General features: G+C 42.5%; 1 protein-coding gene across 1 annotated transcript in view; it reads right to left on the minus strand.

Annotated features, from left to right (window-relative positions):
* The window catches only part of cnga3a (cyclic nucleotide gated channel subunit alpha 3a), a 32,167-nt gene extending 11,591 nt beyond the window's left edge, over positions 1-20,576 (minus strand). Inside the window, exons 1-5 of the mRNA XM_041198659.1 lie at positions 20,476-20,576; positions 15,798-15,914; positions 9,249-9,428; positions 3,851-3,904; positions 3,313-3,363 (exon numbers count right to left, since the gene is read on the minus strand). Coding sequence (XP_041054593.1) covers positions 3,313-3,363; positions 3,851-3,904; positions 9,249-9,428; positions 15,798-15,914; positions 20,476-20,576 — 503 coding nt within the window. The remainder of the gene's footprint in view (positions 1-3,312; positions 3,364-3,850; positions 3,905-9,248; positions 9,429-15,797; positions 15,915-20,475) is intronic.

Raw genomic sequence — 20,576 nt, forward strand, 5'->3', positions numbered from 1 at the left:
ATACAAACATTTGGTCATTCTACCCCTTGAGTCTGCTCCACCATTCAATAAGTTCATGGCTGATCTGATTGTGGCCTCAACTCCACTCTTCTTCCTACCGCCATACCCTTTGACTCCCTTGTTAGTTAAGAATCTATCTACCTCAGCCTTAAAAATATTCAATGACCCTGGCTCCGCCGCTCTCTGGGAAAGAGAGTTCCACAAACTAATGAACCTCTGAGAGAAAAACTTTTTCCTCATCTCCATCTTAAATGGGAGACCCCTCATTTTCAAACTGTGTCCCCTAGTACTAGTCTCTCCCACAAGTGGAAACATTCAGCATCCACCCTGCCAAGCCGTCTCAGGATTTTTTATGTTTCAATAAAATCGCCTCTCATTCTTCTAAACTCCGATGGATCCAGGCTCAAGCTTTACAGCCTTTCTTCATAGGGCAACTCCCTCATTCCAGGAGTCAGTCAAGTGAATCTTCTCTGAATTGCTTCTAAAGCATTTATGTCCTTTCTTAAATAAGGAGACCAAACTGTATACAGTACTCTAGGTGTGGTCTCACCAATACCCTGTAGAGCTGCAGCAAAACATCCCTGTTTAGTCTTTGATTCTGGGTTGTTAATGTGGTAACACAACCACTTATTACCAAACCCTCTAGCATCACCTATCCTGCCCTTATGCTAGAGACTGCCTCCTGCTGCTGAAGAAACAGCACTGCCACTTGCATTTGTAAAGAAATCCACTCAATTAAAGGAAAACACTTGAAAGAGAAAGAACTCGCAGGGATGAGGAACACTGTCAGAAATGAAATATTCTCTTCTAAAGAGCTTAGAAGCATGCTGGCAACAAAATGGGTGCTGCCTGAGTGGACTAGTAATCCAGAGACCCAGCTAATGCTCTGGGGACATGAGTTCAAATCCCACAACAGCTGGTGGAATTTTAATTAATTTGCTAAACCTGGAATTGAAAGCTTGTCTCAATAATTGATTGCTGTTAAAACCGCATCTGGCTCACCAATGCCCCTTTAGGGAAGGAAATCTGGCCTACACGTGACGCCAGACCCACAGCAACGTGGTTGATTTTTAACTGCCCTCTGAAATGGCCTAGCAAGCCACTCAATTCAAGGGCAATTCGGGATGGACAACAAATGCTGGTCTTGCCAGTGACACCCACATCCCATGAAAGAATAAAGAAAAAAAACTGAGTGTCAGCCAGTTACCTGTTGTTCCGAGCCACTTACCTCAGTTGGGAAAAGCATATTGCTACGTAGTTGGACTAAGGCAGCCAGATGGAGCACCACTGCAGAAGCAAGATATTTTAGTCCAGTTGGCCAATCATAAAAAGTGTTAGGGATGATGTAGCCCAGACTTGTGCCCGTGGCTCCATGAACAGGATCCAATGGTAAGCCAAGTGGAAGGGCCAAAGGAAAAACAATGTTCTAATGGTGTAGTTGGTCACAACAATCGTTTTATCTCTATATATTAACTTCTGGCACATTGATGACATAGGCCAGCATCTTCCGGTTGGTGAGTGGGGGCAGGGCCCGCTCGTCTACGCGTAAAATGACACAGGATTACATTGGGGCATACGTCCTGACGTCACCCCGCGTCATTTAGATTGTCAGTTCGCTGGGCGCGCATCTGAGTCGAATGCGAGCCTGCCAACTTGTCAATGGCCTATTAAGGCCACTAAACCCATTAATGGACCTGCCCGTCCAACCTTAAGGCGGGCGGGCAGGCCTGGAGCCCAGGCGGGCTTGTGAAAAAGCATGAAACTCATTCACTGGCGGGATGAGGTTTCATGAGTGATTTAAAAAATGCAGAATATTTTACAATAAAAGTTATGGACACATCCCAACTCATGTGACAGTGTCACATGAGGGGACACAGCAGGGAAATTTTTTCCTAATCTTTATTCAAAGTTTTGAATCGGAGCCGATCTCCCTGAGGCAGCACTTTGCCTCAGGGAGATCTGTGCGCTCTTTCACGCGCATGCACGTAAGAGCGCACTCCCGGCTGACCTCCCCCCCCACCCCCGTGCCCTCACAGGGAGTGCATAGCACTTCCTGGCGCACATCATGCTAGGCGGGCCTTAATCGGCCCGCCCACATAAAATGGCAGCAGGCCCCCAACCGGGGGTGCCAATCAGAAGCCCACCTGCTCATGCCTGGTCTTGCACTCCGCTACCCCCCCCCCCCCCACCCCAGGGGGAAAATGTGGCCCATAATGAAGAAGGAATACTAAAGTGACATGATTGTAGGACAATAATTGAACTATTCCTAGTCTGGTCAGCAAACCTAGCAAGATCATTTAAAATGAAATACAATATTTTAACGTGGATTTTAGCCAATAAGTGTAAAAACACAGCTGATTATAAGGAAATCTAAAATGATAGTTAATTGTGTGTCCATTTGTAAAATGTACAGTTCATACCTAGAGGTCATGATGCAGATAAACCACAGACCTTATATTTAAAGGACAGAGCGGTGCCAGTCGGGAGCCTCTTAGGAAGGGAATTCTAAAGGAATGTTGTTTTAAATTGACAAAAGCAAATTTAATATATTACACTGTCTTTTTCAGTGTTTCTATAACATAGTTTCCACAAACAGCATAATACTAGTAAGGTAGTATCTTAATGCTTCATAGTAACTAAACTCTACAACAACCAAGATTAAGAATTATTTAGAATAATAACAACCCACAACGACACCTGATAGCTTCCTCATTTGCAGCACTTGTGGTAGAACTGCCTCTCATGGATTGGTTTCTTCAGCCATCAACAAAAGCGCAACATATGAAACTATCCCATCCCCAACGGATTTGCCGCATATCCATCATTTTAAGTAGATGGAAGGATGCTGACAGACGCAAAAACATCTGCTGGACAGCCTTGTTATTTTCCCATCTCGTTGTCATATTATTTATTTTATATACTTCAATTTATTTCTTTTTTCAACTTAATTTCTAATAAGAAATTAGAAAGACTCAGATGCATCCAGTTGCTCATTTTAATTTTGAATGGTTCTTCCGTGTGTTCTGTTCTAATGTCTTTACATCTTGTACGCCATCCTTGTTAATTAAGAATGGCTCTTTCCTAGCTCCTTTAACCTCCTCAACGCCAGGAGGCACTTGTTTCAAAGGCTGGTTCTGTAGTGAAAGCCAGTGGGCAAATTATTTCTGTAACAGCTTGGTGAACATAGTCCCTGGGACAACTCAATTTAATCTTCAATACTGCCTATTAAGATGTTCGTTTAGTTGATATACGCAGGAAGGTCTACTCTAGAAAACAAAACTGCACAGTTTGACATTAATTTCTATACCTTACCCTGTCTCTTTATTTTCCGCTTCCTTGTCATTTGCTTCAAGCTTTTCTTTCCTTCAAATTATGGACAATTCCAGTTTCAAACATAAACAAAACAATTCTTTTATGTGTAAGTAAATACTCTTACTAAAATTTATCTTTGCAATTATTTCCAAATAAACTGCGATTGCATTATAGATCTTAATATGGGAACAAAAGATTCAAAATGTCTAAATCAAACACCAAGGTTCTGATTATGACTTATTTGATTAGTGTACAAACATAAGCCATCTAATCAGACAATCCAATCGTCTTATCTACCACTGATTTAAATTGCTAGAGGGTATGATAGATAAACCAGAAATAGAATCTAAGGGTAACATTTCAAACCATATTCATTAATTTCTCCTTTATATAACTATTAGTCAGGGAAAAAGTACCTTGAGATGTTAATTGTACACTTCTCAGGGTCAACTGAACTACTATGGGCTACTCTATGTTATTAGTGGGATTGGTTAGAATCTCTAGTGGGAGTCGAATTAAATCTATCTAAGCTGCTTACCCTTCATCCTTGTTGTTGCAGTTGTTTACATTGAAATGTGCCAAGGACCACTGGCTGCCGCATTGTAAAATAGAATAGTGACACAAAACATAAAGTTGCCCTGGCGTTGGAATAATGCCATTAATACTAGAAAAGACATTTCATTCAACCAGTCTGAGTTGACTTCCCACATTCAGCTGAGAAAAGGAATGGAAAATCATTGACATTTAATTAAACAGACTACAATAAGAGCAAAAAAGAGAGTATTGTCAACGGATATCTTAAGCAGGATAGCATGAGCAGCACATTCTCCTAAAATCTCCCCTCCAATGTCTCTTTAGGTATTCTTACATTTACAGACTTCTGAAATGCAATCATGCTGGTAACATTTTACATACAGTGAACAATAAAACCAAATTATATAGAAAATGCTGTTTAACAATATGAGATTTGGAATCACACACCTAACAGTGTTCCACAACCTATAATATGCACCAATAAGTATGAAAAGATATTAGCATCCATTAAAGCTTATTAAAATCAGCATCCATCAGTGACAAATTCTCACACTAAAAAAATCATTTTAAGGTAGGAAGATAGAAATAGAATTAGACTTTCTCAAGTCTGTTCTACAGTTCAGTTATATCATGGCCTAGCAGTATCCTATCTCTATCTACCACATTGATTTTGTAATTCTTAATACTCTTGCCTGACAAAATCTATCAATCTCAGTTTTGAAATTTTCAATTGGCCTAGCCTAAACAACTTCCAGATTTCCACTCCACCTGTGTGTGAAGGCATCATCCCTGGACCGCCTGGCTCTAATTTCAAGGTTATCACCCCTTGTTCTAGGTCTTTTTACCAGCCTTCTGGCAGCATCTGTAACTCTTTCAAGTACAAACCCGTTTCCATCTGTTTCAGATGAAGTTACATTGTTTCATAGTTTGCCATTGTGAGATTTGAACTCTTGATCTCAGGGTTACAAACCCAGTACCATAACCACTTGGCTATTTAGGCCAAGCCTACCCCTTGTTCTAGACTGCCCAGGCCCCCAATCTGGGGAAACAACTTCTTACCTATCAATTCCTTTAATCATCTTAAATACCTCAATTAGATCGATCACCCCTCAATCTTCTCAAGGGTATACAAGCCTAGTCCATGCAATTGGTCCTAATAATTTAACCCTTTTAGCCCTGGTACCATTCTGATGAATCTGCGCTTCACCCCATTGCCAATATATGCTTCCTGAGGTGTACCATCCAGAACTGAATACAGTATTCTAAATGGGATCTAACCAGAACTTTTCCATAGCTTTGGTGGAAAGTCAAATTGGGCTGGTTTTATATTGGGCAGTTGATCCAATATTGCCTGTTTTACACCATTGCTGTAACAATTACCTAGGATAGCCTTTGAAGTGGGGTATTTGGGGGGGGAGGTAAAAAGCTCTGAGAGCATTCAAGAGGCATTCAGATACTATAATGGAAGCATGAGCAAGAAGGTCTAATATCTTCCTTCGTCTGTACTTGGTAATCTTTACTAAGTGCATTTTTGCACATTAAACTTAAGGTAACACATTACAATAGGACACCATCTATGCACAGCTCCAAAGAAATAGAAAGCAAAATTCTCTCCTCTGTTAGCCAGAAAATCCAGTATAATGCCCCACAATTCTTCCATCAGTTCCACCACTACAATGCATGCATGATACAAATGAATGATTTTATCATTGGCCTACAATGTACTCAAGAGGTGTCTTATATAATTGTAATCAGACTGTCAGTACAGTTAAACAAATACTTTATGACTACGCAGCATTGTGTTGAACTAGTTTCAAATCTAGGCAATCAATTTTTCCAATGAAAGTACCAACTCTAAAATAGATAATGAGACCCATTGGGAAGAGAAACAAAAAGTGCAGAACCCTATTTATTACTGTAAGATTTGAAAGAAGGTAGAGAATATTTAAGGGTTGGGTTATGTGTGACAGTTAGAATCAAATTAATTTAGACATCTTACATAAACATCTAATGAGCGGCGAATCCCAATTCTATTTTCTGATGTGTTACAAAAGTAGGGGGGCGGGGGAAGAGATTTGACTGATAACATTCAATTAGTATGGATATCCTATTGGAGTTCCTGTTATATTGCTTATACACTTTGCAGGATATTGCGTGGCATCTATCCTTCAAGGTGCCGCATAACTGGCCCTTAGTTAGAGCTTTCAACTGATTAAGAGGATTTAGTCAAGTTCCTTCTCCTTGGTTATCTTATTATGTGCACAATAATCCTCACAGATTGAAAACAGCAATGCCCTGGATAGATCAGTAGCAGTAAACCCCAGAAATTTATGGTAACTCAGTTTGCCCATGGTTAACTCACAAATCAATTGCAATGTGCAAGCTGTCAGGCAGCTCCTTTTGGCTCCACAGCAATAATTTATTTTGCATTCCTTTTTAAAAAAAACACTCCTTGTCTTTTACTCCTGGTCGCCTAGTGATCACTTAAGTGGAGCAACTCAGCTCCTGCTCTGATCTGCGACGTCAGATAGCAGCTAGGGAGCCTAAAACAGGCTGTAGGTCCCTCATTTACATACAGATGGAGTCTCGTGCCTTTTTTCAGGCAGCTGCAAGTGGTGCCTGAAAAATTGCCTGACCTAATAGCGGTCAGGAAGTCTTTTGGCCATCCTTTGGGTGCAGCTCCTTAGACCCCTCATTGGCCCGAACTGTGTCCATTTTACACCCATAAGCCAGGTATAATGATGTCCAATTTTTACCCCAATTGGTTTATCTAGCCTGCCCAATTACCTCTGCATCATTTTAATAAGCATAGATTATAAATTTTGATCATTAACCCTTTTATACTAACTTCCTCTGTGTACTATTTTTACACGCCATTAATCCAAGGGTTTATAGTAATATCAATATATCTATGTGTTGTAAAATTCATAATAAATAAGCAAATCTATCTTTCATCTGTGTTGTTCAATACAATGAAATGACCAGATTTTACATTGATTTAGTCATCAAACAACTTTTATATTTCTCAAGACAATCATGCTGCTATATTTATTATGCATTATCCACCATCCCACAATCAACATAAAGCAATGAGATTACACGAGGCAGGATATGTGGCACAGAAATTGACCATTCAGCCCATCCAGTCCATGCTGATGTTTATGTTCCACTTGAGCCTCTTCTCATCTTTCACATCTAAATCTTTCATCATAACCCTCTATTCCCATCCCCCTTATATATGCTTGTCTAGTTTCCCCTTAAATGTATCTTAGCTATTTGCTGCCACCACTTCCTGTGGTAGTGAATTCCATATTCTCACCACTCTTTGGGTAAAGAAGTTTCTTCTGAACTCTGATCTAGTCCATGTTCAAAGCTGACACTCTGCTCCAGCATACTCAAGTTCGATCAGCAGGGGATGCTCATGGCCTTTCAAAGGGACGTAGAAGTAAGAATATTTCTTCCCAAAAAGGAGAGCACATGTCAGCCTCTTTCACTCATTTCTTTATTCCTTTTTTCTTTACATCTGAAATGATACCAGGTTCTACTAAACATATAGCAGTCCATTATGCCAAAGCAAAGCAGATTTCCAAAAGGTGCACAGGGTTTGGCTTCTACAGCTACTGGTTTAAGTCTCAATAAATATCCACTTAATCTAAACACAATTCGAATCAGCATAGCAATATAGCAGGAATGATGTTCATTCACATCTACTGATGGAACTTCTGATTCAAGGGTAATCCTGCTCCAAGATCACAGTTACCTGGCAAATCAGCAATGCATTTTTAAGGATAGCGAATGAACTGCACTGAGGTTTGATTAATAACTCTACTGGGAATACAACAGGTTCTGACTAGGATTAATGCAGCGAAGCAGAAGATTACTCACTCATCTTCCTTGTTGTTGCAATTGTTGATGTTGAATTTTGCCAGGGACTCGTAGCTGCAGCGTTTTAGAACATAAGGATGTGATAAAAATGCAACCGCTTGAAATTGCCTGGTAAATCGTGACAATTCAGAGTTTGGCACTGGTAGCTCCGGTTTTGTTGCTGTGATCCAGCAGGTAGACAGTAAAGCAAAGCTTTCAGGTGCAATATCTATATTTTACACAATTTCTTCAAAATCATGGTGTAAGTTTGTCTGTTACTGTATATTTAGGAGCATAGGTAACTTTAGGAAAGACCCATTTGACCCCTTTTTGACAAACTTCAAAATCCATCCTCTGCCCTCACAGATATCTAACAATTCGTTCCAACTCCAGAAACATATCAGGTCTCCTCTGAATTCTCTCTTATGCTATCTGTTTTGATAGTCTTCTCTAGTCACTCAGTCCATATATCAATTATTCTTAATGTAAAGGAGTTTTGCAGAATTCTCTTATTTGCTTCTAACTTTAATTTATGTTTCTTAATTTTTTTTAACCCTTTCATCAATATGAAAGGTTGGCAAGCACGCTTATGGTTTCCTGGTTGGTGCAGGTCCAATCTGGAAAATCAGTATGCCTGATAACTAGAGTGGAAAAGAGCAGCCAACATGTATTATTGGTTTGCTGATGTACAGGTTCGTAACTGCGTTGAGTAATTAAGATAACTTGGTTTCATAGCTTTCAGTTAACATATTCCTTGATTATGTTGACTTCTAACTGTGTGATCCAAGCCTAAAAATGAGTGTTGGTAAGATTAGTGTACATGAACTAGCATGTACATCTGACATTTCCCTTTTCATGGATTCAGCAATGACATACAAATGTTTTGAGCCTTGGGCCACGAATATTAGCAACCGCTCTAGGCCTTGGGTTCAAGGTTTGGAATTTGAGAGGGATAGATTGAGTGCATCTGTCTCAGTTGCAATAGATGTTTTCAGTCAGCCAGCCAGCTCTGTGGCAAAAATCATTGGTTCTAGTATTCATGTCAATGAGTTTAATTAGATTTTTTAATTTTTATAGATAAGCACTGGCAACTGTAAGTGGGTTCTAATGGCTGTAGCAAGTAAGATATAACAGGAAATTAAACCGTCCAGTAAGGAGTACGAAATATGAATAGAAAATGCTAGAAATACTCAGTAGGTCAGTTAGGAAGCAGTATTGTTGCAAGATGTAGAATGGGTCAAGTCCAATGCCAGGTTAAACTCAAATACATTCCAAACTCATGCCGGTATGAAAACTAATTGTGCATTTCAGCTGTTATACCTTGGCACCAATCTAGAAAACATCCATCAGTTCCATCAGGAAAATATAGTATCATCAATACTGGTTGATAACTAGGACTAGTAAAGGAAAACAGATTGGCTTTCAAATGCTTCATTTGGTTTGAGTTTTGGTTTGGAAACCCCTTTATATTCTTCAGAATTTTTGGGGTCACTCTAACTAATCTTTCAAACGAGCTGCTGTGATGGAGCGTAACTTACTTTTTGCTCCTGACTGGATGCTCCAGATTGCCTATAGCTGACTGGGTGTTGCTCTCTCGGCTTGACACGTCCTTCATCTCTGGTCCTCGAAAGCGTTCCAAGAAGGAATCTGGCCTCTGATCTTCACTGCGTGTTTGCTGAGTTGTCCAGTTCCTCAGCATGAGAATGAACTGGGTGAACCTAGAGAAAGAACTTCTTGGGTTACAAAAGCTAGTGTCTCTCAGCATTGACATCACCAAACTCTCCACTGACCCTTTCATAGAATCATGGAAAGGTTTACAGCACAGGAGGGGAGGTGCTGGCTCTCTGTAAGAGCAATTTCGCTAGTCCCACTCCCACGTCTTTTCCCTGTAGCCCCGCAATATTATTCTGCAGGTGCTTACCGAAGCCCCTTTTGAAAGCTATGATTGAATCTGCCTCCAAAATCCTTTCAGGCAGTGTGTTCCAGATTGAACATAAGAAATAGGAGCATTTGGCCCTTCGAGAACACTCCGCTATTCAATTAGATCATGGCTGATCATCTATCTCAATGTCACTTTTCTGCGCTAACCCAGATCCCTTGATGTCATTAATATCCAGAAATCTATTTTCTGTCTTGACAATGCTCAATGACTGAGCCTTCACAGCCCTCTGGAGCAGTGAATTCCAATGATTCACCACCCTCTGAGAGAAGAAATTCCTCCTCATCTCAGTCCTAAATGGTCTGTCCCTTATTCTGAGACTGTGTTCCCTGGTTCTAGACTCCCCTACCAGGGGAAACATTCTTCCTGCATCTACCCTGTTGAACCCCGTAAGAATTTTGTGTGTTTGAGTGAGATCATCTCTCGTTCTTCTAAACTCCAGAAAATAAAGACCCAGTCTATCTTCTTCATAAGACAATCCTTCCACCCCAGGAATTAGTTTGGTAAACCTTTGTTGCACTCCCTCTATGGCAAGTACATCTTTCCTTCAGTTAGGAGACCAAAATTGCGCACAATACTTCAGGTGTGGTCTCACCAATGCTCTATATAATTGCAGTAAGACATCTTTACTCCTGTATTCAAATCCTCTTGTAATAAAGGCCAACATACCATTTGCCTTCTTAATTGCTTGCTGTACCTGCATGACAGCTTTCAGTGACTCATGAACAAGGAAGTTCAACACTTTCCTGCCTTTCACCTTTAAGAAATACTGTGTTTCTGTTTTTCCTACCTCGAGTTTCTCCATATTGTATCCTGTCTGCCAAATTTTTGCCCGCTCACTTAGCCTCTCCAAATCCCCTTGAAGCGTCTTTGCATCTTCCTCACTACTCTCACTTCCACTTTGTGTCATCTGCAAACTTGGAAATATTACATTTAATCCCCACATCCAAACCATTATTATAGAGTGTGAATATCTGGGGCCCAGCAATGCTGCTTGCAGTACCCGACTAGTTGCAGCCCACCAACCTCAAAATGAGCTATTTATTCCTTCTCTGTTTTCTGTCCATTAACCAGTTCTCAGCCCATGCAAGTATATTACCCCGAATCCCATGTGCTCTAATTTTGTTTATTAACCTCTTGTGTGGGACCTTATTAAAAGCTCTCTGAAGATCTAAATATACCACATCCACCTGTTCCCCCTTGTCTACATTGCTAGAGACATCCTCAAAAAACTCCAACAGGTTTGTCAAACATGATTCCCCTTTCATAAACCCACGTTGACCTAGCCCAATCCTACCATTATTTTCTAAGTGTCTTTTTTTTATTCATTCACGGGATGTGGGCTTTGCTGGCTGGGCCAGCATTTATTGTTCATCCCTAATTGCCCTTGAGAAGGTGGTGGTGAGCTGCCTTCTTGAACTGCAGCAGACCATGTGGCGTAGGTGCACCCACAGTGCTGTTAGGAAGGGAGTTTCAGGATTTTGACCCAGTGACAGTGAAGGAACGGCAATACATTTCCAAGTCAGAATGGTGACTGACTTGGAGGGGAACTTCCAGGTGGTGGTGTTCCCTTTCTTGTCAATTTCATAAATTTGCTAGTTAACCATGATCTTTGGATGTGAAAAAAGACATCACCTACAAACGGAGCTATCCAGATCAGCAGTCGAGGTGGGGTATAGCTGGCCTAAGCACGTCTGGGTTAGGAAGGGAATGCACCTATCTGCTGCCCTTGTCCTTTTAGATGGTAGTGGTCATTCGTTTGGAAGGAGCTGTCGAAGGCGCCTTGGTGAATTCCTGCAGTGCATCTTGTAGATGGTACACACTGCTGCTACTGTACATCAGTGGTGGAGGGAGTGAAAGTTTGTGAATGTGGTGCCAATCAAGCGGACTGCTTTGTCCTGGATGGTGTCAAGCTTCTTAAGTGTTGTGGGAGCTGTGCTCATCCAGGCAAGTGGGGAGTATTCCATCACACTCCTGACTTATGCCTTGTAGCTGGTGGACAGGCTTTGGAGATTCAGGAGGTGGGTTATTCGTCGTATGAGTCTCTGACCTGTTCTTGTAGCCACAGTATTTATATGGTTAGTCCAGTTCAGTTTCTGGTCAATGGTAACCCCCCAGGATGTTGATAGTGGGTGATTCAGTGATGGTAATGCCATTGAACATCAAGGGGCAATGATTGGATTCTCTCATGTTGGAGATGGTCATTGCCTGACACTTGTGTGCTGTGAATGTTACTTGCCACTTGTCAGCCTAAGCCTGGACATTGTCCACGTCTTGCTGCATTTGGACATGGATTGCTTCAGTATCTGAGGAGTCACGAATGATGCTGAACATTGTGCAATCATCAGTGAACATCCCCACTTCTGACCTTATGATGGAAGGAAGGTCATTAATGGATCAGCTGAAGATGGTTGGGCTGAGGACACCATCCTGAGGAACACCTGCAGTGATGTCCTGGAGCTGAGATGACTGAGCTCCAACAACCACAACCATCTTCCTTTGTGCTCGGTATGACTCCAGTGGAGAGGTTACCCCTGATTCCCATTGACTCGTTTTGCTAGGGCTCCTTGATGCCACACTCGGTTAAATGCTGCCTTGATGTCAAAGGCAGTCACTCTCACCTCACCTTGGGAGTTCAGCTCTTTTGTCCATGTTTGAACTAAGGCTGTAATGAGGTCAGGAGCTGAAGGCCATGGCGGAACCCAAACTGGGCAGGTAATTGCTAAGCAAATACCATTTGATAGCACTGTTGAAGACCCCTTCCATCACTTTACTGATGATCAAGAGTAGACTAGTGGGACGGTAATTGGCTGGGTTGGATTTGTCCTGCTTTTTGTGTACTGGACATACCTGGGCAATTTTCCACACAGCCAGGTAGATGTCAGCATTGTAGCTGTAGGGGCATGACAAGTTCTGGAGCACAAGTCTTCAGTACTGTTGCCGGAATAATGTCAGGGCCCATAGCCTTTGGAGCATCCAGTGCCTTCAGCTGTTTCTTGATATCACGTGGAGTGAATCGAATTGGCTGAAGACTGGCATCTGTGATGCGGGGGACCTCTGGAGGAGGCCGAGATGGATCATCCACTCAGCACTTCTGGCTGAAGATTGTAGCAAATGCTTCAGCCTTATCTTCTGCACTGATGTGCTGGGCTGATGCATCATTGAGGATGGGGATATTTGTGGAGCCTCCTCCTCCAGTGAGTTGTTTAATTGTCCATCACCATTCACAACTGGGTGTGGCAGGACTGCAGAGCTTAGATCTGACCCGTTGGTTGTGGGATCACTCAGCTTTGTCTATCACTTGCTGCTTATGTTGTTTGGCATGCAAGTAGTCCTGTGTTAGAGCTTAACCAGGTTGACACTTCATTTTTAGGTCTGCCTGATGCTGCTCCTGGCATGCCCTCCTGCACTCTTCATTGAACCAGGGTTGATCCCCAGGCTTGATGGTAATGGGTAGAGTGGGGGATATGCCGGGCCATGAGGTTACAGATTGTGGTCGAGTACAATTCTGCTGCTGCTGATGGCCCACAGCACCTCATGGATGCCTAGTCTTGAGTTGTTAGATGTGTTTGAAATCTATCCCATTTAGCACAGTGGTAGTGCCAAACAACACGATGGAGGGTATCCTCAATGTGAAGGCGGGACTTTGTCTCACAACGACTGTGTAGGTGGTCACTCCTACCGATACTATCATGGACAGATGCACCTGCGGCAGGCAGGTTGGTGAGGATGAGGTCAAGCATGTTTTTCCCTCTTGTTGGTTCCCTCATCACCTGCCACAGACCCAGTCTAGCAGCTGTGTCATTTAGGAATCAGACAGCTCAGTCAGTAGTGGTGCCACTGAGCCACTCTTGGTGATGGACATTGAAGTCCCTCACCCTGAGTACATTCTGTGCCCTTGCCACCCTCAGTGCTTCCTCCAAGTGGTGTTCAACATGGAGGAACACTGATTCATCAACTGAGGGAGGACGTTACGTGGTAATCAGCAGGAGGTTTCCTTGCCCATATATGACCTGATGCCATGAGACTTCATGGGTTCTGGAGTCGATGTTGAGGACTCCCAGGGCAACTCCCTCCCGATTGTACACCACTGTGCCACCGTCTCTGCTGGGTCTATCCTGCTGGTGGGACAGGACATACCCAGGGATGGTGATGGTGGTAAAAGCAAAAGGTGATGATGGTGTCTGGGACATTATCTGTGAGATGTGATTCTGTGAGGATGAATATGTCAGGCTGTTGCTTGACTAGTCTGTGAGACAGCTCTCCCAATTTTGGCACTAGCCCCAGTGTTAGTAAGGAGGACTTCGCAGGGTCAACAGGGCTGAGATTGCCATTGTTGTTTCTGGTGCCTAGGTCGATGGTGGTCCATCTGGTTTCATTCCTTTTCTGTGACTTTGTAGAAGTTTGAAACAACTGAGTGACTTGCCAGACCACTTCAGAGGGCATTTAAGAGTCAACCACATTGCTGTGGGTCTGGAGTTACATGTAGGCCAGACCAGGTAAGGACGACAGATTTCCTTCCCTAAAGGACATTAATGAACCGGATGGGTTTTTATGACAATCAACAATGGTTTCATGGTCATCATTAGACTTTTAATTCCAGATTTTTATTGAATTCAAATTCCACCATCTGCCGTGGCAGGATTCGAGTCGTGTATCCAGAGCATTACCCTGGGTCTCTGGATTACTAGTGTGTCTTGTTATCACATCCTTTATTATAGGTTCCAGCATTTTCCCTACTACTTATGTTGGATAACAGTTCTGTAGTTCCCATTTTTCTCCCTCCCTGCTTTCTTAATAGTGGGATTACAATTGCCACCTTCCAACATTCAGGGACCATTCCAGCGTCTATTGAATTTTGAAAGATGATCACCAATACATCTACTATCCCTGCAGCCACCTCTGTCAACACTCTGGGATGTAGATCATCAGGTCCAGGGGATTTATCTACTTAAGTTCCATTAATTTCTCAAGTACTATTTATTTATTAAATTAATATTTTGCAGTTCCTTGTTTACATTAGTCCCTTGATTGTCCATTATTTTTGGAAGGTTTTTAGTTCGTATTTTAGTTAGGTTAGTATTTTCCTCTGGGAAGACAGAGCCAAAGTATTTGTTTAGTTTCTCTGCCATTTCCTTAATCCCCATTATAAATTGCCCTGACTCTGCTCGTAATGGATACACATTTGTTTTTGCTAATCTTTTCCTTTTTACATACCTACAGAAGTTTTTACAGTCCATTTTTTATGTTCCTCACTAGTTAACTCTCATATTTTTCCCCTTTCTTAATCTTTTTCTTAATCCTCGTAACCATTCACTGTGTTAAGAAGCTTTTCCTCATGTCACCTTTGGTCCTTTTGCCAATCACCTTAAATGTGTCCTCCAGTTTTTGACCCTTCTGTTAATGGGAAATATATTTACTCTGTCCTAACCCTTCCTGAACTTCAATTCAATGCATTGCAATATACTGACTCTGGTCCGAACTTTGAATTTGCCTTTGTTTAATATTTGTCTGGTACTTAAAAGAGAATGTGATGCCAAGCTCTGAACATATATAACATAGGATGTTAGGTTAGGTGGGTCAGGTAGATATTCCGGAGTTTTTGCTTAATTATCAGTGGCAAATGCTTTTGCTTTAATATGATAATTTGGTAATTAGCCATATCCCATGAGGGACCATAGGTATCTCTCTCCAGTGGAGAGAGACAATTGATTATATAGTCTGAGGGACACTGTTCCACATCAAGCAAGGGGCAAGGCAAGGAGGCAGGCCTCCATGAACTATCACAGCCTGTACAGGCATCTTACCAACTTGGTTTGCTATCATTTCTAAGTATAGGATGGGCATAAAGAAATCTATTGGTTTAAAAATTTATTAATCCTATGTATTTATTTTAAGATTTAATGATAGCACAGAAAGAGACCGTTTGGACCGTTTTCATTACACTTATAATTCTCTATAATTATAAACCCTTCTCAGGGATAATTAGGGATGGGTAATAAATGCTGGCCTAGCCAGTGATGCCCACATCCCATAAATGAATAAAAAGAAATATACCGATTCAGGCCTCCTTCAAGCGCTCGATTTATAGAACCCCATATAATCTGCTTTATCTTACCAGAGCAGTTTGTCGAGACAGTGACAATACCTGGCTAGAGCTCCTCTGCCTGCGAAAGAACTCCGGCGGGACTCAGGCTGTCCTTTGGTCTCCATGGAGATCACTCCCTGCAGTTCAGAAGATGTGTCCTCACATAATGAGTGAGTCCTAAGCAGAAACCAATCAGAAGTAAGGGGCATGCTTTAGGAAATCATCCTCAACTAACAGTGCAACTAACATATTTTTCTCTTCTGTCTCTACCTTTCTTCAAAGAGGAGTGAAAATTCAAAAACAGCCACAAATTGTGTTTGTTATGTTAAAAATGCCTTAAAATGCCATACGGAGGTCAGAACAATGAAGCGAGACCAGGTCAGCAGGATTCATTCACTTTTTGGATTTTCACTGACTTGGTTTGTCATTCCATGAAAAACAGTCAGCAATACTTAGAACTGAATTGTTGAGGTGGACCTATTTGGTTCAATAGCAGCACTTTTTAGTCATTAATATCTTGTCTCACATATGTATAGTACATTATATATATACCCACAACCACTACCACCTAGAAGGACAAGGGCAGCAGTTAGATGGGAACACCACCACCATGTATCGCCGTTCCTTCACTGTCGCTGGGTCAAAATCCTGGAACTCCCTCCCTGACAGCACTGTGGGTGTACCTACACCACAGGGACTGCAGTGGTTCAAGAAGCCAGCTCACCACCACCACCACCTCAAGGGCAACTAGGGATGGGCAATAAATGCCTACATCCCATGCATGAATAAAAAAACATATTATACACACATTAAGATATAGGTAAAGACAAGTAGTGCTGTGAGAATACAAAGACAAATAAAATAGAAGATTCTGGGTATTTGGAATTTAAGTTAGGAGGAAAGGTTGAGGCAGTTAGTTTTGTTAAAGGGAAGGCTTTGAGCTTTCACGATTAGAAAGAAAAAGAAAATTTGTATTGGTAGAATGCAGGTTTCTATGAGATGGAATACAGATTTCTATGGGTAGATTTTCCCCCCGTCGGGGGGTTGTGTGGGGCCAGGCGCAGACCTGATCGGCGCCCCCGTTTGGGTCCGCATCGCGATTTTATGTGGACGGGCCAAGTAAGGCCCGCCCAGCGTGACACGTGCCCAGAAGCGCTGAGTGCTCCCTGGTGGTGGTGGGGGGGGGGGGGGGGGGCAGCAGAGAAGAGGGGGGGGAAAAGGGGGGAATGGGGGGTAAGAGGGGGAGAGGGGGGGAAGGGAGATGGAGGGGAGGGAGGAGTGGGGATGGGAGGGGGCAGGGTAGGAGGGGAGGGGGGAGGTGAGGGGGAGGGGGGAGGGGAGGGGGGAGGTGAGGGGGAGGGGGAGGGGAGGGGGGAGGTGAGGGGGAGGGGGGAGGGGAGGGAGGAGGGGAGGGAGAGACGGGGGTGTGGTGGTGGTATTCCCTGAGTCGGGGCCTTCATTCTTTTGCGCATGCTAAAGAGCACAGAAATCTTGCCTCAGGAAGATTAGCTTAAGTTCCAAAAATGTTAATAAAGGAAAAAGATTTTTAAGACATGTCCCCTCGTGTCACAGTGTCACATGAGCTGGGACATGTCAATGACCTGTAGTGAAAAAATGTATTTAATTTACAAACCCTTCATGAAATGGGCAGCTTTCTCGGTCGGCTTAATTATTTCATTAGTGGCCTTAACAGCCCTTTGACAGCCGAACTGAAAATCTAAATGATGCGCAGTGACATCGGGATGCACGCCCATCATCACCCCATGTCATCTTACACCTCGGCGAGCGGGCCCCGCCCCCACCCCCGCCCACCGAGCCGAAGATTCAGCCCCATGAGGTAGGATGCAGGTTTCTGTGAGGGAGAATTCCGGTTTCTATAAACTGGATAGACTGAATGGCCTGCCTTTGATATTCGCATTTTAATCCTTGTGAATCGACAAAGCTGATCCTAAGTGTTCACTATAATGAAAAGCTCAAATGCCATGGGAACATGTTAAAAATGAGCGAATTATGGCCAGAATATCATGCTCGCCGGTTGGATGTGTGCCTGACCCAGCTGAATGTAAAATGACGCGCAATGATGTCAGGTGAGAGTCCTGATGTCATCGCGCACTCGCACTATATTTCGGTTGGCTCCAACTCCAGCGCATGCCCGCCGACAGAGTCACATGAGGGGACCTGTTTTATAACATTTTTTAAATCCTTATTTTTAAGGTTTTAAACTCCTCATCTCCCTGAGGCAGCTCTGTGCCTCAGAGAGCTTTTCCATGCACAAACTTGCACTCTCACCTTCCTCCCATGCCCCATCACACAAGCGGCACTGAGCACTGCAGCACACATTTCACACTGGGCAGGCCTTATTTAGCCCACCCAGCGTGAAATCACGATCCAGCCCTGATCGCGGACAGCAGATGGTTTCCCGACTGCCCCTATGAGTATAATAGAAATCAGGATAAACATTTTCCCCCACATTTCGCAAAACCTATGGAATAAGTTACCAATCACTGCTATCAAAACAAACTGCATAATCAGGACCATGAGATAATGGGAGGATGTGTTTCTAAGAGAGAAAATTAATACTAACAGAGTGATTGAGCAAGCTCATTGTGTGTAACGGCCCTTCCTGTAAATGAAAACCCTTGTAGAGTATAAAGTTTAAAAGTTCAAAGAACTCTTGAGCATTAAAACATGTTGAACTACTACTGTTGCTTCTGGCAACTAACGAACAATTCATTGTTAAGGCTGCATTTTAACATAAACATTTTCCAATTGGCTAACAGTACAACCACCATCAGCAATGTTAGGACTGGCAGTTCCACTGTGGGAGTAATGCACTCCTATATTGGATTTAATTGTCATTTGAACTCCAATATCCTTAGTAACCAATGTTGTTGGTTCTTAACCAGGTTGATGGATGAAGTAGTCAAATTCATGTGGGAGGAGGAATTACTATGGAGTCTGGTGAGATGAGGTACCAATGAAGGAGTTGTGGAAACATTCATTGTCCAGTAATCAGTCCAACAAAAGGAAGAGATTAGAAAGTCAAATGGTTGTGAATATAACTCTTTAAAAAAAAGGTAAAGTTAAGGCAGTAAATCCAGAGACTATAAACTCTACTACCACAAGGTTTCTATTGGCCTTTCATCACACAGCCTCCTAGTAACACAGGGGTAGGTCATTTAGCCCCTCGAGCCTGTTCCACCATTAAATGAGATGATTGCTTATCTGAGAACTAACTGCATAAGCCCCCCTTTGCTCCTATCCCTTAATATATGGGCACATAGGAACATTGGTGCAGGAGTAGGCCATTCAGCCCCTCGAGCCTGCTCCACCATTCAACTAGATCATAGCTGATCTTCTATCTCAAAGCCATTTTTCCTGATGTATTTGCTGTCTAGAAGTCAATCAATCTCTGTCTTGAACATACTCAATGACTGAGCCTCCACAGCCCAGTGGGGTACAGAATTCCAAAGATTCACCACCCTCTGTGAAAAACTTCCTCCCCATCTCAGTCCTAAATGGCCTACCTCTTATTCTGAGACTATGTCCCCTGGTTCCAAACCTCCCAGCCAGGGAAAACATCCTTCCTGCATCTACACTGTCGAGCCCTGTAAGAATTTTGTATGTTTCATTGAAATCACCTCTCATTCTCCTGATCTTGAGAATACAGACCCAGTCTCCTCAATCTCTCCTCATAGGACAATCCCTCCACTCCAGGAATCAGTCTGGGAACATACATTGCACTCCCTCTACGGCAAATATATCCTTCCTTAGGTAAGGAGACCAAAACCTTACGCAATACTTCAGGTGCAGTCTCACAAAGGCCAGGGCTAACAAAAATCTTCCAATCTCAGATTTAAAATTAACAATTGACCCAGCATCAATTGGCATTTGCAGAAGAGCATTACAAAATTTTACCATCCTTTATGTGTAGATGTATTTCTTAATTTCACTCCTAAAAGGTCAGGCTCCAATTTTTAGATCATTGTCCCTGGTATTAAACTCCCCAACCTACGAAGCTAGTTTCTCTCTCTCTACCTTATTTCCTGTCCCCTCTAATATCTTGAAAACTTTGGTCTGATCACCCCTTAACCTTCTAAATTCCATTGAACTCAACCCCAGTTTGTGTAATGTCTCCTTGTAATTTGACCCATCCTACAGCTAGAAGGGCAGGTCACCGGGATACAGGAGTCTCTCTGCTTAGCACCCTAGTTTGAATCTAATATAACATATCACAACAGTAGCTGGTTCATCGCAGCATTAAGACAACATTGGAGCACAGCCTTGAAGTTACAGCCTCATGATGGAAGAAAGCATCAAACATCTTGTCTAGAAAGCTGAAAATAGCAACCACATGTCACCTAAACCAATTATAAACATCTTCCTGCAGTCACATAGATTTGACTGTCTAATTTACTTTCCTTCAATTCTTGGAAAAATAAAGGCGATTCATGTGTAAAGCCATGAGAAGTCATATTGAACCAGCTAAAGAAACTTCAAGTAAAGGTTATTTTGTGTTGTGCATTGTCTTGACACTTGAAAAGAATATATACATATTATTTAACATGATGCATGCAGTCATTTAGACTTCTGTGTATCCTGCCAAATAAGGAAACCAGTTTGGAAAACCTGAGTGGAGGCAGAGTTAACTGTTATGTTACCTGGCATTTTCCCATTGTATACATTTGGCTGTGGCATGAGCATGCTAAACAATGGAAGTCCAAAAGGTTTTCTGTACCTGCTGTTGCCATTTTCTATTCTCTCGAGCTCATCGTCATTATTCCTGACTGAGAGCCTGTGAACGGGTGGATATGAATGCTGCGTGCTAATTGTAGCCAT

The sequence above is a fragment of the Carcharodon carcharias genome, chromosome 11, assembly GCF_017639515.1.
Source record: "Carcharodon carcharias isolate sCarCar2 chromosome 11, sCarCar2.pri, whole genome shotgun sequence".
NCBI classification, from domain to species: Eukaryota; Metazoa; Chordata; class Chondrichthyes; order Lamniformes; family Lamnidae; genus Carcharodon; species Carcharodon carcharias.